Below are 18,468 nucleotides of genomic sequence, written 5' to 3' on the forward strand. Positions count from 1 at the left end.
AAGCCATCAAGCTCCCAACAGCCCTATGCTAACCACCAACCATCAACCCACCAACATCACAACCTAAAATCCCATGTCTAGTTTCAACCAAAACAGTACAAAGCATAAACTGGTGATTTTTCTCTGGCCACCATTAACACTTTTACAGAGCACCAGCATAGCTTGAACAGCCACACTCCTCTCCAACAATACAAACCCACAACAACCAAAAACGAGTACAAACAACCAAAAACACAAACCCACAACAACAAAAACGAGTTCGAACAACCCAAAAACAGGACGATTCCATTATTTTAGTTTTAGCCGCCATTAACGACCTCCTGAGTTCGAGCACTCCAACAGTTCCAACGAATCCTACTCCTAAAGTTTTAGTAATTAAACGAAACAACACCTAACGTTTAAGAGTTAATCATTTACCTGGATGAGAAATAAAACAGCATAGAAAAATAGTACAGAAACTGAACGGAAGAAAACAGATAAAACAAACATATATAACTTCTATTTATTTTTCGATGGAAACAAAAATGTAACTACTCACAATAATGAATAGCTCGACGAAATTCCTCCGAGTCCGAGTCGTCGCGCTCCAACGCTCGAGCAAACATGCCGCCTCCATTTTTACTATTTTATTTTTCTTAGAACCCTATTCTCCAGAACAATACAAATATATACTTGGGTTTGAAACCCAATCCCAACGCAGACTCGGGCCCAGAAACCAGGCCCGTATCCCAAATCCAATCCAGCCGATTTTATATAAAATTAAATTAATTAATTAATAAATAAATATGTATTTTAAATACGGGCGTTATACATACGAAATCGGCGTCGAAAGTCGTGGTCACGAAATATAGGATTTGCGCCGAAGTAGTTAGCATTTACACGAGCCATTGTTGCCTCGTACTAACGAGGCTTATATTTTCTTCCTTTCTTCGAACCACCATGTGGTCTATAAGAAGACTCCGCTTCTTACTGACGCAATAAACTCAGACGATGTCGAACTAAAGGTAGAGCAATAGCTACTAATTTGCGAGTTTTAACTGCAGTGTTATCATTTGAAGAGCTCAAACTCGAACTCGAGCTGGATGAAGAATCAGAAAAAGATGAATGATCCATTGAAAAAATCTTCAAGAGTTTTGGTAGGGTTTTTTTATTTTTCTCAAAGAGATGAGATGAGAGGGAACATGAAAAATGAAAAGAAGATCGCAAAACTGAGAGTTAAATGGTTATAGCACGCGGTTTCTGGAAAACCGCGCAGTTTTGGCAAAACCGTGTGGGCTTGGACCTGTAAGATGGGCTTCTACGGAGCGGTTTTGGCAAAACCGCGTGGCCTATATGGCACGGTTTTCGCAAAACCGCATAGTTGTTTGGTGTTTTTTTGATGTTGCTCCTAAAATTACTTGGTGTTTTTTTGGTTTGGTGTTTTTTTGGTTCAAAATTTTGGTGTTTTTTTGGTTGCTCTGTCAAAGATGCTCTTAGGTATTAATTAATAAGTGGAAAAAGGCTAAATATTATGTAGATTAAGTAGGATGTTAAATATATATTTAATTAGCCTTTCGGGTACTTGGTTGTATCTCAACTATCTCTTGCTCTTTGTTCTCGATGAGCATGAACAATTTATGGACCAAATTGAATGTAGATTTCTATAGTGCCTATATGGGGAAGTATTCTTTCCTGTCAGACTTCTGGCAATTTGGATTGCTGATCTTTGGAAGTATAAATTTGTAACTATTCATATAGGATGTTGGTCTTTACATGTCCATTTAAAATGGTCTGGTATTTCCTCTTCTTTGTTTTTTGTTTTTTGTTTTTTGTGAATTGATGGACTGTTTCCTAATTTTATGTATTATTATAATATCCATCATTGTCGTATAAAATGTCAGGTGCTGTGATGGAAAAGGGTGCAAAAGAAACTATCATCTCAATTGTCTCAAGGTTGTTCTGCTTGGAGTGAAGGTATGGTCGCAAGTGAATACTATTTTAAATATTTTGCTTGTCTACTTCTGTTTGCCCTCTAATATGTGGATGATTGTAGTATTTGTGCCAATTTTTAATACGTAAACCGATGGTAGGAATCCACAAGCAGAAGAAATATTTGGTGAAGTATAAAGTCCTTGCTCATGTTCATAACAGATGGATCCCGGAACATCAGCTGCTTCTTGAAGCTCCATTGATTGTCGCCAAGGTCAAGAAACACCAGGTTTCCCAACTTGATATTTCCTTTCTGTATAACAGTATGCCATTTATGATTTTCTTATAGTGAGTCAGTAAATTCCTGTCTTTTGGATTTATTGCACTACTTTGCATTAGAGGATGTGTCCCTGCCTTCATTTATTTTTTCTACTATAGGTCCCCAAGTCGGAATAGACTAAACCATTAGGTATCAACATATTGAAATGTTGTCATGGTATTAGATCAGGATGTAGAAAGCAATGGGAAGAAATTGTTTCCAGTGGCAGCGGTCGCCTCTTTGCACTGCTGCCGGACTTGTATCCTTAACTATTGCTTCTGCTGATTATCGGTTCCCTTAGTTAGTAGTTTTGAGGTTGGAAGTGTTCCATTTTGCATTTCAATTGGCGTAAAGCATTTGCATTTATTCGGGACTTGGGACTATGGAATAAAGGTGGATTTGCTTCCGCCGGAATTTTTTTAGTTTGGGTAAGGGAAATCACAGCAAAAGTAGGAGCGTGTTTTTTCTTTAGGAAGGGCGATTACCAGTCTCACTCTGCTAAAAAGGTGTGACTTTCTTCCATTGCATCAATATTTCATTTATGTTTATAGACGAGTTTGGGTTTGTAAGTCGACTATCGATGAGGTCACAGTAGTAGGTGATTTGAAAGTTTGGTCAAGTTGGTTGTAGTCATCCATGGGGTTGTGTTGTTTTTATTGCCTTTTGTTTCCGCTGTAGCATTCGCGTTTCTTTCTTTCTCGTTGGATCTGATTATGGGTGCTTGCAACACACAGACTGTTTGTTTGCTGGATCAGATAGCACATAATCTAACCCATACACCCAAGATTCGCAAACATTGATAGTCATCTCGTTGCGTTGATTTACTTGTGCAGCCTCCTTATATTAAATTTATAGGTCTATTTTGTTCTCAAGCCTTTCTTTCTTCGTCTGAATTTGGTGAATGTTGTTGATGTTTGATGTGTTTCTTTGGAGTTTGGAGTGATGAAGTTAGTTTCAATTAGAAATGGAAGGTGGTCGATGAAAATATGAAGTGATAGAGTTTGAAAATTTGGTAATATTGGTGTGAAATTGGCAGTTCATCCAAAAGGTAGCTCTTACTTGTTGTTTTTCAATGTATCAGTATCAATATTTGATGTTGAGGAATGAGGTCAGTTGTTGGTATATCGTGTTTTGTTTAATCGGGTTTTAAATTGTTTGATGTGGTTTGCTTGCGTTGTATTGGATATGAATTTGAGAGGGCATAGAATCTGGTTCGAGATGTTAGTAGTTCAGTTTTGATACCCCTTTCACTATTTTTCTTCTTCGTTGGTGTTTATTGGTGTGGGAACATGTGATATGGTAGTTGGTTAGAATTTGTCAGATGTCTTGGTGTTGCAACAAGTTGGTTGTATCCCTTTCTTAGTTTTTGGCTGAGCTTTGTAAGTTGTTTAGAGCTCTTATCAAATTGTAATTGGGATGTAGCGACATGGTAGTAGCTATGGTAGCATGGTAATGGTAGTAATATTTGACATGGTAGTAGCAAGTTGAGTATCCAAGATGCTCAACTTGAGTGGGGGAAGGTGGTTATGGTAGTTGGCAATTGAAGATCAGAATTTATGGTAGTATTTAGTTGTAGGTATTTGTGTGTTTCTCAACGGTGTTGGAGGCTTTTGGTCAGTTTGTTTGGCAAAACAATGGCATTGCTTTGATGAATTTTATCATTTACGAATTACATCTTATTCCCTTTGCAGCCGGTACTTTATGTATGGCATTCGATTCTCTTCTCCTTGTTTTCAGCCACTACAGTGTAGGGCTTTTGAATTGGCATATTCTTCTATATGCCACCAGTACCTGATGTACAACATTTGTCTCTTCACCCCCCGTTGCAATCGGTATTTGGTAGATTTTCATGGCACAGTGGTATGGTTTGGCTTGACATTGGTGTTAAGATTTTGGCTTGGCAATGGCATACTCTTGATGTTACACATCATGAGTTTTAGTAAGGGTGTTAGATATTAGGCTAATATGTAAGAATACTTTAGTATATTACTATATTATAGTTAGGTATCAACAAACTGCATAATAGAAATGTTGTTAGTGAGATTGTATTGCTGTTTTTTTAATCCAATTCTAGCAAAATCCAATCCACAAGTGGGTGCATTGAGCAGTGCCAAAGGCGCCTGTCCTTTCTTGAGTGGCATTCTGTAGGTGAGCCAGAGGAAATTAGAAGCCCTCAAGTGGTTGGTTCATCCAAGAAAGTGAAAAAATGGAAAATAGATTCTTCAAATGGGTTCAAAAGGAGGAAAGCAACCTCCATTTTTTTTAGGAAGGAAGTTGTTTTCTTTTTCTTTTTTTCAGCCCGACGGCTCACAGGAGAGAGAGAGTGAGATATTTGGAAATTGTTGAGTTTTGCCAGGTTTTGATTGCATGCTTCACGGGTTTCATAAGCATTGATCCAGTATTCCTGAGCTAAACTGTAGGGGGATTTTCCGTCACTGAATAGATGACACGTGTGTGGGAAATAACCTAAGACTATAGATGTCCAGAATTAGACGAGGACCATCGGATCAATTCTGTGAATAAGTGATCTCGTGCTTAGCACGAGTGTTTAGTGGACATGTGCCAGGCACATGACTGACCGCCTTCAAACATAACAGTTACCTAGTCGTTAGGAACTTATATAGACAGTTCCTGAACAGAAAGAAACTGAAGATGACGATCTTTGATGATAAAGAAGGAATCGTGATGACATATCTTAGGAGTTATCTTTTAGATATAATCTTCCCATATACGATAGGACATTATGATCAACAAGGAAACTTACCTCTCACAAGATATGGTCTAGATTCAGACTTCTATAAAAAGATGAATCCTAATAGGAAGGCAGAGTCCAAAAATGGAAGGGAACTCACAAGCGGTGAGGACAGCCGTAACCCTAGGACTCTCGTCACCCTTCCTATATATACCATAGGGATTCGCTCTTAGGAACTACACAAAATAGGGTTTGATTCTCCAATAGAACAAAGGAGATACGTAGGCAGCCGTCAAATGGTTCAACCCTGAACTCACCATCATCTCATCCCTTCTCTATTCAGCAAAGGATTCCATATCACAAGGCACAGAGAAATATCAGGGGATACACGGAATTTCCACTACATCTTTTGGCGCCGTCTGTGGGAACGAAAGCAGGTAAATATTCATTGCAAACGATTAATTTATTCTAAAAACTATTACTGTTGTGATGGCAGGAGCAAAGAAAACAAAGGGTGGCGCTACCACGCACAACGTCGCCATTAGAGAAGACGTGCACGAGATGCTTGAAGGGGGTGAGAATGTCGATCGTCAAGATGCGAATGATCCCCCCCAAGGACCTATGACCAGCACCGATGGGCCAGTTGTTCCCGGAGCAGGTCCCAGAAATAACGCTCAGGAGGAACGTCAAAATGGCAAAAATGTTGTCCTCACGAACCCAAAGTCTGTTCAGGCGATTCAGTCGGTGCAGGCTTTGGAGCAACCTAGAGTGAGAATTACAACTACTAAGGCACTTATATTAGTCTGACACTGGAAAGGAGCCACTCATCGATCTCGATGATGACGACCCTCCGGAAGGCACTCGTACTAGGATCCCAAGGCGTGGGGACTCAATTTGGCGCGAGCTATCTAAGTCAGAATACAACAACTCAGATGAGGACTCAGGAACAGCCTCAAAGCCAGAGTCCACTGACCAGGATCGTGATGTCGACCCTAGACACCGAAAAAGAACTCAGAACAGGAAACTTTATATCAAAGAAAGTGCATGAGAAACTGAGAAGAATGACTTGATCCGTCAGATGCATCATATGACAGGCAAGGGGAGAAAAATGCAAAACTCCCTTGTTCAATCTGCCATAATGGGGGCAGGCAGATCTCCTTTTGCATCATGGGTGATGAAAAAGCCATATCTCTGTGGGTACAGACAGCCGAAGTTTAGTGTTTTTAGTGGCAAATCAGATCCGGTGGACCACGTGTTCAGGTATCGTGCCATTATGGGACAATATGAGAGATATGACAATGTCATGTGTCAGGAAGTTCAAAGCATTCTTGTCTAGATCTACGCTCCAGTGGTATCATAGATTACCTGAGCGTTAGATTAGGTCCTCAGAAGAACTATTTAGGACCTTTATAGACAGGTACTCATGCAACAAGCATCAGCCAAAACGGATCGACGCATTATCCAACATCAAGAAAAAAGATGGAGAGGCATTGAGATCCTACATGCAAAGGTTCATGGAAATTTCAATCCAAATAGAGTCTTATGATGAACAGACTGCTATAATAGCTTTCAAACAAAGGTTGGATGAAAACAATGCCTTATTTGGATCTCTCTCCAGGAAACCACCCCGTGATTTAGAGAAACTCCTTGACAAGGTTGAAACTCATGTGGGGTGGGAAGAAGATGTCCTGAACAAACGCCAGGAAGCGAAGAAGACTAGTCGGTCAGTTCATGGGCTCCCCAGAGAAGGGAATGGAAATACTTCCCCTCAAAAGTCGAAGAGAGACTGTAATCGTAATCGCCAAAGGGCCGAATCCCCATCAAAGGGACGAACGCCTAGAGGACAATACCAAAATGTAACTAGTAGTGCAAATGAAAACAATAGAAAAAACCACATATGGAAGGAACTAAAGAAGCTCTTCCATCGATGGACAGAAACTTCTCACCTCTGAACAAAATGCAGATGAGGTCCTGGACTCGATAAAAAATCAGAGCTACCTCAAATGGCCAGCCCCGCTAAAGCTAGGCTCCCTAGGTACCAGAGACCAAAGGACCTACTGCAAGTTCCATAAGAGTAAGGGTCATAGCACCAGAGCCTGCAGGACCCTGAAAAATGAACTACAGGATCTGATTGAAAGGGGGTATCTAAAGTGGTTTGTGGCACACGAACAGGCAAATGCAGTTCAGCCTGAGGAAATCAGCACTTCAGTTAAGGATCCCCCAGGTACTGGACCGCTCAATGGCCGACTCCAGAGAAATATGATTTTCGGAAAAGCAAGTAAACGGAGTGGACAGATCACTGAAAAGGTTGCGCGATATCAAATGTGCATCGCTAAGCAGATGAGGATCATGAACAACGAGCTGACTACAGGAGCTTAGGTTAATGCAGTACCCCACAAAGATCCGCGCATCCTCTTCACTGAGGCTGACTATTGTAGCATTCAGAGCCCCCATGAAGATGCACTTATGTTGACACTTCTTTTTGGAGATTATGATTTGCATCGCATATTGGTTGTTCCAGGCAGCTCAACAGATGTGTTAAACTATGCCGCATTTAAAAAGTTGCAGACTCTGAAATGGTCACCACCAGCTCCAACCTATATGGTTTCAGTGGGGACAATGCTCTGACAGTTAGGGAGATCCAACTACCCGTAGCTACTGGTCTGGTAACTCTCATCATAAATTTTGTCATAGTAAAAGCTAACACTCCCTATCATATGATCTTGAGCAGGACCTGGCTGCATAGACTCCGAACTGTTCCCAGCACCTATCACCAATGTCTGAAGTTCCCGCATAATGGGACAATTGAGACGATCAGGGGGGATCAGGTGGCTGCCAAAGCATGCTACGCGCTGGTAACGAAGCAGTCCCCACTCTCTTTTGAACCAATGGAGGTGGGGCGACCTGCCAAATAGCAATTACAGTTGGATCCACATCTCCCGGACCTAGTCCCACGAGAGAGGGAGGATCCCCCCCCCCCCTCACTGGAGCCGTTAGAGGAAGTGGAAATTATAGGTGGTAGCTCGCCAAAAACCACTTTCATCGGAACCTTGTTGAGTTCTGAAGAGTGCCAAGTTCTGATACAGTTCCTCCGAGAGCACAGAGATGTGTTTGCTTGGTCATTCGAAGAAATGCCAGGGATGGACCACGTGGCATGCCACAAGCTCAATGTCCGCAGTGATGCAGTAGTAGTCAAGCAGAAACCAAGGAGGATAGGTGCTGACAGATCCAAAGCGGTAAAAGCTGAAGTTGAAAAGCTAAAGACAGCTAATTTTGTCAGGGAAATCAACTTCTCCACCTGGATTTCTAATATTGTCCCGGTAAGGAAGAAGAATGGGTCATGGAGAATCTGTATCGACTTCACGGATCTGAACCGTGCATGTCCGAAAGACAGCTACCCTCTCCCACGAATTGACAAGTTGGTGGATATAACGGCTGGACACGAACTGTTATTATTCACAGATGGGTCGTCAGGTTACAACCAGATCCCCTTAGATGAGGAGGACCACAAGCATGCCAATTTCACAACCGAGGATGGCCTGTACTGCTATCAAGTCATGCCATTCGGATTGAAAAATGCAGGAGCCACATACCAGCGTTTGGTAAACAAGATGTTCTAAGGTTTAATAGGCGACATTGTGGAAGTGTATGTGGACGATCTTCTAATCAAGAGTCTGAAACGGGGAGATCATCTCTCCCACTTGAAATGTGTATTTGACGTTCTTCGAGAATATTGCATGAAGCTCAACCCTGCGAAATGTGTTTTCGTTGTATCATCAGGAAAGTTCTTAGGGTACCTGGTAACTAAAAGAGGGATTGAGGCGAACCCAGATCAGATCCGAGCGTTCATAGAAATGCCCTCACCTAAAAACATGAAAGAGGTTCAAAAAGTTACAGGTAGGTTAGCAGCTCTGAACAAGTTCATCTCCAAGAGTTCAGATAAGTGTAAACCCTTCTTTCAGTTACTACGAAAGAACACCTCCTTCGCATGGACGGAAGAGTGCCAAACGGCGTTCGATCAACTCAAAACATACATGGGGGCACCGCCAATTCTTTCAAAGCCTATTGAGGGAGAAGTCCTGGGTCTTTATCTCTATTCATCTGACTATGGCATCAGTTCGGTACTGATATGCGTGGATGAAAAGAAGGTTGAGAAACCTGTCTATTTCTTGAGCCGAACGCTCCTACCAGCAGAAACAAGGTACCCTAAACTTGAAAGAGTCGCTTTAGCACTTGTTTTTGCCGCAGAGAAATTACGACCGTACTTCCAGTCCACACCATCAGAGTGATCACAGAGTACCAATTGCGATCAGTTCTGGAACGACCGAACAGGTCAGGAAGGCTAGCTAAATGGTCTGTACAACTGTCAGAATATGATATTATTTACGTTCCCAGAATCAAAGATAAAGGTCAGGCACTAGCAGAATTCTTGGGAGATTTCCCAATGATCTACACAGGGTACGATTCAACCACTCCCAGTTCCGATGATGGCATCCAGCCTGAATCTCCAAACTCCCATCCCGACCCATGGGAGTCGAACTCCGGATGGCGTTTGTTTGTGGATGGATCTTCAAATGACAGAGGTGCAAGAGTTGGAGTTGTGTTAGTTACTCCCGACAATATACAGCTGGAAAAATCCATCCGATTGGGTTGGCACACCTATAACAATGAGGCAGAGTATGAGGCGACACTTGCTGGCCTCACAATGGCCCTAGACCTGGGCCTAACACACCTCACAGTTTTTAGTGACTCACAGCTGGTTGTGTTCCAAGTTGATGGAGGGTATGAGGCCAGGGATGAACGAATGGCCAAATACCTGGAACTTGTAAGGGGTATCCAAGGAAAGTTTGAGAGCATTCAGTTCTATCAGCTGCCTTAATTTGAAAATCGACACGCAGATGCTTTGGCTTATGTTGCCTCAATGCTGGGCAATAGTGAGTCACGTTCCATCCTTATAGATTTTCAGGAGAAATCTAGCATTCAGATCTCAGTTACAACAGTTTGTGTTGTTCCAGCCATTACTCCAAGTTGGATGGATCCATATAAATCCTACCTCAAAGACAGAACACTCCCTGAAGATAAGAATGTAGCAAGGCGTCTGCCGGCAAAGATACAAAGATTCACCCTCATTGGAGACGATCTGTACAAGAAGTCATTTTTGGGACCTCATCTCAGATGTCTCTCCCCAATCTTCGTTGAACAGGTTATGCAATAAGTTCATGAAGGAATTTGTGGCAACCATGCTGAGGGCAGAACACTAGCTCTCAAGATCCTAAGGCAAGGGTACTTTTGGCCTTATATGCAAAAGGATGCACAGGTTTTTGCCCACAAATGTGAAAAATGTCAACGATCTACTCCACTAATCTATGCTCCAACAACAGAGCTGCACCCATTAGCCAGTCCATGGCTATTTGCGCAGTGGGGAACTGACATAATTGGACCTCTACCACCTGCTCCTGGCAATGTCCGATTCCTACTAGTTGTGACGGATTACTTCACCAAGTGGATAGAAGCAGTTCTGCTTGTCTTCATTCGAGAACATGTCGTCAGAAAGTTCATTTGGAACAACATTGTCTGCAAGTTTGGTATACCCAAAGTTATCATCTCAAATAATGGGCAATAGTTCGCTGGAGGATTGGTCGCTGAACTCTATGAGGAGTTTCACATTACCCATATGTTCTCAACTCCAAGGTACCCATAAGGCAATGGCCAAGCTGAAGCTTCTAACAGGGTTGATAAAACATAAAATTGAATAGTTTTACCTACGAAATAAGCGATGAAACTCAAAACGCAAGTAAAACTAAAACTATCTTACGTGCCTATGTTTATCAAAGATTCTACTCTCAATCCTATAAGATATAGTGGAGTAGATTGATTCGTTCCACTCCTAGTCCTTCCGCATGCTGTGTTCTCTACATATAAGTACTCTAACTTAAAGTCTAATGAGAGATTTACGAAGTGGCGACTAGACTACGATGCGACTACCCACAAGGTGCAACTAGTCGGTTATCAAAATAACTAAGGGAATAATACGTTGATTCTATGATAAGGAGTTAGAGGAGGATTGATTCCACCTTAACTCAACTTAATCCTATTAACGACGAATCATCGTAATCCGACTTGGACTGCTTCGCAGAACAATTGGTTCTTCCTAATCTCTAATTACACATGGCATTTCTACCAATTCATAACTAGCATGTGAACGATCAAACTCATTCTCATAGTGAACTAATCGTTTCTAGAGTGGAAAGGAAATTACGACGACTCTACGATAATCGGAATCAAGCTTTCATCAAGACTTTTCAACCCCCTCTAATGGAGGTTTAGCCGAGAATCATTACGCAATCATTTCCGATTAAATTAAAACTAAACATAGTATAAAGAATTGAAATTTACTAATCTAAATTAAACAATAATTAAAATCTAATTAATAACTAATAATTGAATAACAAGTAATAAATGAAATAAGATCTAACACAAATGTAAATGACAAGAATCGAAATTGATAAACTAGCTATTTTATTTATCAAACTAATTAAAAACAATGATTCTAAGAGTTTAATCTAAAACAAGAGTTGGATTTTAAACTAAACTTAAATAAAAACAATTAAATCTAGATCTAGAAGCTATTCTAATGGCTACTTTCTATTCTAAGCTACTTTTTATTTTCTAATCTATTTTCTGCCATTAACAAAGAGTTAAGCTTTTGTTTTTATACTTTCAGATCCAAAAATCGTGCATGGGCTTAGAGCCATGTTTTGGGCCAGAGAATCAGGCCCAAAACCCAATTCTTTCAGTCCATAAAGGCCTCTTCAGCTGCAGTTGGCTTCAACAGACTTTTCGTCCACTTTTGCCCCTCTGATTGGATCAGGGCTTAGACCATTGGAAAGCTCTTTCCGAGCCGGTCGTTTTGACATAAGGTAGGCCCCATTCTGAGGTCTGAGTCCAAAGATACGGCCTTCGGAAGTTCTACTGACTTTGTGTGTTGTTTCTGCCCGCGTCAACTTTTCAGCTTTTGACTGGGCTTTAGAAAGGCTTTGTCTTCTTGAATATTGGCCTTTAATTACGGAACTCCTTAGCAACCGACCTTTGCTCCTTTATCTCGCTAAAGTGGCACATTTCTGCACATAATGGACTTTGAAGCCTGAAATGCATAAAAACACGTAATCAGTGTTAACTCTTAATTATTACTCACATAATTGGTCTAAAAGTATGACTCTTAAAGGGTTAAAACTACAGTTTTGGGCTTTTATCAAACCACCCCCAAACAGCATTTTGCTTGTCCTCAAGCAGAGATGAGAAATTAGAATAAGTGACCAAAAATGGAGTTTTAACTACTATCGTTTCGCTGAGTGCGATTGCATTGACCATATGCAACAAGGCCTTAAACCACTAGGAATTCCCTAGTAGACGAGTTATAGCCTCGTGAGAGTTTTCCAGTGAAGGTACTCACAAACTTCATCTATACTACAACGACTAAGAAATAAAACTATTGTTTTCTTATTCATGCTCTAAATTAACTATACCTCTCACTAGCAATGCATATAGAGTAATCAAGTCGAAACCTAAGCTAATATATGCATAATAATCAATCATCTACAATAAACATATATACAATGAGTAATACTATGAAATGTCTAGCAGGTTCGTTTCTGAAACTCAGAATAGCGTCCTTAAGTAGGTTCTCACAATAATAGTCAAGATACAACACTCTGATTTTTCCACTCAAGTTTCGTTACTCCAGTGTGCAGTGGGCACACTTTACCTTACAATCTTAAGGACAACAAGGAAGCCGGAGTCGATCAAACACATTTGCCACTTACTATCACACTAACCTATTCCTAATTGAGCTAGAGGTCTTTATTAGGTGTTACGGGGATTAGGAGATGGTTTAAGAAGGAAGGAAATGGATATTCAAAAAGGACAAGTCTGAGATAATAGAGTCTTCATATTATGTAACTTAGAGAAAACCTTGTTATTTTCTTTTGCTTCTATACTTTGTTTCCATCCTTAGCCATATTTTTTTTCTTTTTCTTTTCTTTGGCTTTTGACTCCTTTTTATTCTATTTTTGGAGTTTCTATTTTATTTCTATTTTTCTTTTTCTTTTCTTTGGATGGAAGTTCTTTTCTTTATTTTCTGAAGCAATTAACTAACTTTTGTATACACAGGTTTTCTCTTCTTCTTTCTTCCTCATTCTATTCTCAGACTTATCTAAACTGGGTAGGTTGAATTTTTTATTTTGTTTTGTTTTGTAACAGGGTAAAGGATTTGTGGTTTATGAAAGGCTAAAGAAAGGCTCAGAGGGGCGACTAGCGGAAAATAATTCATAGGTTTGAATTTCTGGCTATATCGATCCAAAGAGGGGCTAAATTCTCGCTTAGGATATGGCATAGTGATCAAGCAAGTGGACGTCTGATTCTTCTATCCGGATTTTACTTCTCCTTTGTGTCATTTCTCAAATGTTTCGCTCATATAAGGCTTTAGGCTATATTCTCACAGGATTTGTAGAATAAGTACTCTAACCTAGATTTCAGAAACTTCATCGCTAACAATCATAGATACTCATGTAATATATTTATAGATAGATGCAAAGATTATTACCTATATATTAACCTAAGTTTCTAACAATTATTACGATGCAAAAGCTACATTGAGACTTCTAGATTGTTAAGAGCATGGAGAAAGAAAACAATACCAATATCCCTAAGTGTATAACATAACTTATTTATTTATATTTTTAAATTTTTTTTTAAAATTTTAACTAGAAAACAAATGCATATTATATCTATCTATATCCTAACAGATGCCTTAATTACACGTGTTTCTATGCCCCCCCCCCCTCCCCAAACAAAAAATGCTTTGCTTTGTCCTCAAAGCATTTAAATAAAGAGGGTAGGAAAAATACCATTAAAGCGCGTGAAATTCAGGAACATCTGCAAAACAAAGTTAGAACGTACTAATATAGGAAATAAGAACTGACGCAACTCTATACGAGTTCTACCCATTATGGGGTTAACAAGAATGAAATTGCTTGGGACATAAGCAGACTCTACTAGAATGAAAACTTACGTTATCTCCCGCACTACTCATCATCTTCCTCATCCTCTTCTTTTATAAAGAAGTGAGGTTCCTTCGCGTCCTGCTATGCCATGACAATTTGTCAGGCTTCCCGCCATTTATCATCTATTATTGCTAACCTATTAAGAGCCACTTGGTCTGACGAGGTGTAAGGTGCAACCTGATGAGGTTGTATCCTCCACCCTTGCCAAGTCATTGCACGGAAAGATCGAATAATACTATTGGTGGTGGGTCGATTGATCGATAAGCCGTAATCCAATCCGTGAAACGTGTACAAAAAACAGGAAAGAAACATAGCATAATACGTGAAATTAGAACAGGCATAAGAATGTACTTATGCCTCATGCTATGGGATCGAGCTAAACTAGACATCAAGGTTCGGGGAAGGTCATGACACATACGTCCCGTGGCTAAAGCAAGGAAGACGCCGCAAGTGGCATCATTCACGTAAGAAAACGCCATTCCCTAAAAATATTTAGCATGATCCAAATCATAACAGTTCCTATGTTCATGGACAGGCTACCAAAGCGACGTTATATTCCCTTGGTCCTCTATAACGGAAAAATGCGGCCATACGACTCATGCAAAACTTCGTAAAGTGTAGACATACATATTATCTACCCAATAGCACCATGGGTCTTGTATTTCAGCGGGCATAGCAAGTCCAAGAATGAATGCTAGCAAGAACCTGGTAATTTCCATTGGTTCATTATCAATGTTGATGGAGAACACTTGTTCTCCATCTGGTCTTTCAAAGAAAATGCAGTTATCATAAAAATAAGATGCTAGTGTTGGAGAATAAAGTGTATTGGGTCTTACCATAAGTGGCTCTCAGCCAACGAATGTGATCGCCTCGCGAAACCAAGCACCATAAGTAGTGCTTTGGAACAAATCTTCGAAAGACTGTTCCGGTATCAATGTTGGAGATGTCATCTCAAACTTACGCTCTGGAATAGCTGCGAATGATCCGGATACTACCCGCAGAAAACTGGAAATTTTTCTGGTCCACGGAAGTCAGGGCGCGAGTGCGCTCTGTATAGTTGGAATTTCCAGTGTTTGAGCGCGGGTCGCGCTCACCTTGGGCGTGAGTGCGCTCTGACAAAAAAACTGAAAAAAATATGCAAAGCGCGAGCGCTTTTTGTAGGGCTGAAAGTGCGCTTCGGAGTTGAAACTTCGAAAAAATGAGCCGAAACGTGGGAATCGTGGGAGTGAAAGGTGAGTGATGGAGTTTAGGTGTAGTGTGAGTTGTGAGTGTAGAATGTATGAAGTTTATATAGGTTTTAAGTTGCTAAAATGGATCGGGAAGTTGCCAAAACTAATTACGGCAGTTTCCGGAAATCCTAAAATTTTCAAACCCGAAAACGGAAACAACTCATTTTCTTGATTCTAATTCAAACCTAGTATCTTTTAGGTTGAATTTATGATAGAATCTACCTATTTAATCGAGATTTCATCCTATCCTTATACTTATTCCTAGATATGCCTAAACGGCCATATTTTCACCTTGACTCCGTAATAAATTCTAACACGAGGGTTATATAAAAATCATGCTGGAATAGATAAAACCACCCCCAAACAATTTGGGAAGGTGGGATCAATATGAGACAACCACGCATAATAAAAATAACCGCATTATATTAAAATTTTCATTCGAAGTACATTTCACTACAAAATTCAAATTACGGAAATAAAACTTACATTAAAATAAATAACAATAATGAAACTACAAATAAACATAAAAACATCAAACGATGCTATCCCTAACCAACCGCTCGATCGGGTAGCGGAGGGCACACGGTCCGGAGATCGCCCGAGCTCCCGATGGACCTCCGCACCACTCGCTTTCGGCGACGGGCGCCGTGCCTCGAGGGTGTGTCCTCGAAGGAGAATCCCGTGAGGTGGGAATCGTAAGCATCTCTTCCCCGAACCGGCGCCGAGCTTCTAGCTCGCCCTAATCTATTCCCACCTCTCGTCCTCTCTGCGGTAACGGATCTCGGTTATGATGGATCGTTGTTCGCCGAGTCCGGAGGTCTTCACAGATAGTGTTAAGTTTAACGCGATGCCACGATGAATCACAGTCATGCGTTATGCGTCGACCGACCAAAGACCTCTCCAAGGCCCGCGATCAAAACAAGTCAAATCCTCCTCATCCTCCGAGGCATTCGATTTCCCCGGCCTCCTCGGCATTCTCCTCTCCACCATCCTCTTCTTCTTCTTCTCTATCCTCAGCCAACCTCCAAACTCGTTGGACACACTCCTTATAGATGCGAGGGTTACGGTGTAGGGTGATGTAAGTCCTATCGCCTCGAAGCCGCTCTCAACTTCAAAGATGATCTTGGTTATCAACACGAGGGGAGAGGTGCAATGGACTTCCCTACTCCCCTAATCATGCTAAGTAAAACTCCAAGATGCAGAACTCATACTTCGTTCTCGGAGTATCCATAAGATATGGAGGCAGTTCAGCCGATGTCGCCGACCTTCTCCTTCCCAGGGCGTTCCGACCAATCCATCGCCGCAGCCTACCGGTTGGTCCTAAGGGAAGCCTGACGAACACAATGCGACCTCGCATTGTAGTTCCCTTCAGTAACTGTCTCGTTCATCAATGGCTCTACCCCATTATGTTGGGACTCCTGCAACGCGTGACATCAGATGGATTCTAGGCGAATGCCTAGAATCTCAGCCAACAACCCAGTCGTCACTTCCTTCCTCCTCTTCGCCACCACAACAAAAATCCTAGTCCCTTCCAACTCCCTCGTATTGTAGAACCGTCGGACTAAGTCCTCGTGGTAATAGGCTTCAGTCGAGTACCACAAGCTATTCCGATCTCGATCGATCATTTCACACCGTAAAAACGGTCGCGGTGGTGGCCGATAAAAGCTTTGTCCGCAAAATTCGGGCGTTGTTGAACCATTGGTGTTTGGAATGTAGTGGGGGTTTAAATGGGATGTGGTGGTGGATTTGAATCGACCAATGAAGCAAAACAGTGGTGGTGGAGTGGTGGGTGGCGCAGCACCAAAATTTGGAATTTTCGGTGGTTTTGTTGATGTAAGTTGGTGGAGGTGGTGGTGGAAAGCTTTAGATTAGATTTGAAATCGATTTGAACTGGGGGCATGGGTTAATTTAGTTTTCTTTTTATTATTATTTTTTTTAGGTTTTGTTTGAAGCTTTGTTAATGGTGGTTTGTAAAAAAAACGATGAACTGATGGTGAAGGTAAGGGCGCTGGTGAGCTACCGTATTTGTCGATTGGTCGAGCCCAAGCCCAAATCGAAATTTTTGATTTTTTTCGATTTTTCACAAAACTTCAAATCAAAATTGCCGCTTCGTTACCGGTCCGATTTTTGTGAATGAGATATGAAAATGATCAGGAGAGAATTTCCAATCTAATGATCTATAAAACACTCTATTCCGACCGTGGATGACATATAAGATAGTGGAAAATGCCTCAAAGTGCGTGCATGACGTACGTTATGCGAACAATTGAACTCTAAATTCATGGATTATGTCAACCCGAATCGTAATACAATTAAACGGCCTAAGCAACTCTAATGGGACATAAAACATTTTAGGACGGAAACACGAACACCCCACCCCCAAACAAATTTTTTACAACGAAGCTTAAAAAATTTGTTTTTAGTAGTGGGTCTTTTAAAGTCAGATTTCCAAGACTTCCTAGGTTACTATGCTTATTCTATATATATATATATATATATATATATATATATATATATATATTTTAATTTTAAAAGAAAAACAATAAACAAGAAAGACATAATTCACCCCATAGAGAAACATGACTCAAAAATCCGAGAAAACATGCAAGAGTGGAAAACGGGAATTATGTTTAAACGTGGACTTAGGATCCGGTACTTACAGCCACGCACTCCGTAGGGAGGGCCCGGTTACCTTAATGGTGCACTCACCAATATATGGAAATGAAAGGAAATGCACCAAACACAAAAGTTGAGTCCTTTATAGTCAGATACTCGAGACTTTATCTAAACATATGTATGAATATGCAGTTTATCATATATCAACAACCGAAATAGTTGAGGATCATTCCATAAATAAAAATCACAGAAAACATATCCAAACACAATCAAGCACCAAGATTTCCTATGACGCAACCTAGTAAAATGAAAGCAAAGTCGGATAACCCTATTACATAACCTAGCATGCACCTTCTTTTTCATTTTTGAATGAGTGGGTGTTCTAGTAAATAAGTGTGGAAAAGTGAATGGTTGTGGAGAATATGGTGGATATGGATAAGTTGTAGAAAGGCAGCCTGTAAACAATGAGGATGTGGTTTTAGCACAAAACTCATTTATTGTGTGTGTAGGGACTGTCTCAAGTCTGAAAATGAAGGTGTCAAATGGTTTGTCCTTCTGAAGTATTTGTTTACTAGGGGGATTTAAAAAATTATGGAGCACAGAAGAAACAAAAGGATCGAGTGCAAACTCGAGATTCCTTTG

At 40.7% G+C, this 18,468-nt stretch overlaps 1 protein-coding gene across 7 annotated transcripts in view; it reads left to right on the top strand.

Annotated features, from left to right (window-relative positions):
* The first annotated feature begins 1,571 nt into the window (after window positions 1-1,571).
* Window positions 1,572-18,468, top strand: part of LOC147487173 (uncharacterized) — a 39,976-nt gene continuing 23,079 nt past the window's right edge. The window contains exons 1-4 of one of the 7 annotated variants that reach the window (XM_086571253.1): window positions 1,572-1,773; window positions 1,881-1,953; window positions 2,033-2,182; window positions 13,179-13,548. In XM_086571253.1, the coding sequence (XP_086427379.1) occupies window positions 1,739-1,773; window positions 1,881-1,953; window positions 2,033-2,182; window positions 13,179-13,250 (330 nt within the window). In that variant the 5' untranslated portion in view covers window positions 1,572-1,738 and the 3' untranslated portion in view covers window positions 13,251-13,548. Of the gene's footprint in view, window positions 1,774-1,802; window positions 1,954-2,032; window positions 2,198-13,178 lie in introns of those variants that run through there. The other 6 variants (XM_086571255.1, XR_015201282.1, XR_015201281.1 and 3 more) reach the window with 6 other exon arrangements.

Source organism: Coptis chinensis, chromosome 7, assembly GCF_015680905.1.
Source record: "Coptis chinensis isolate HL-2020 chromosome 7, ASM1568090v1, whole genome shotgun sequence".
Lineage (NCBI taxonomy): Eukaryota > Viridiplantae > Streptophyta > Magnoliopsida > Ranunculales > Ranunculaceae > Coptis > Coptis chinensis.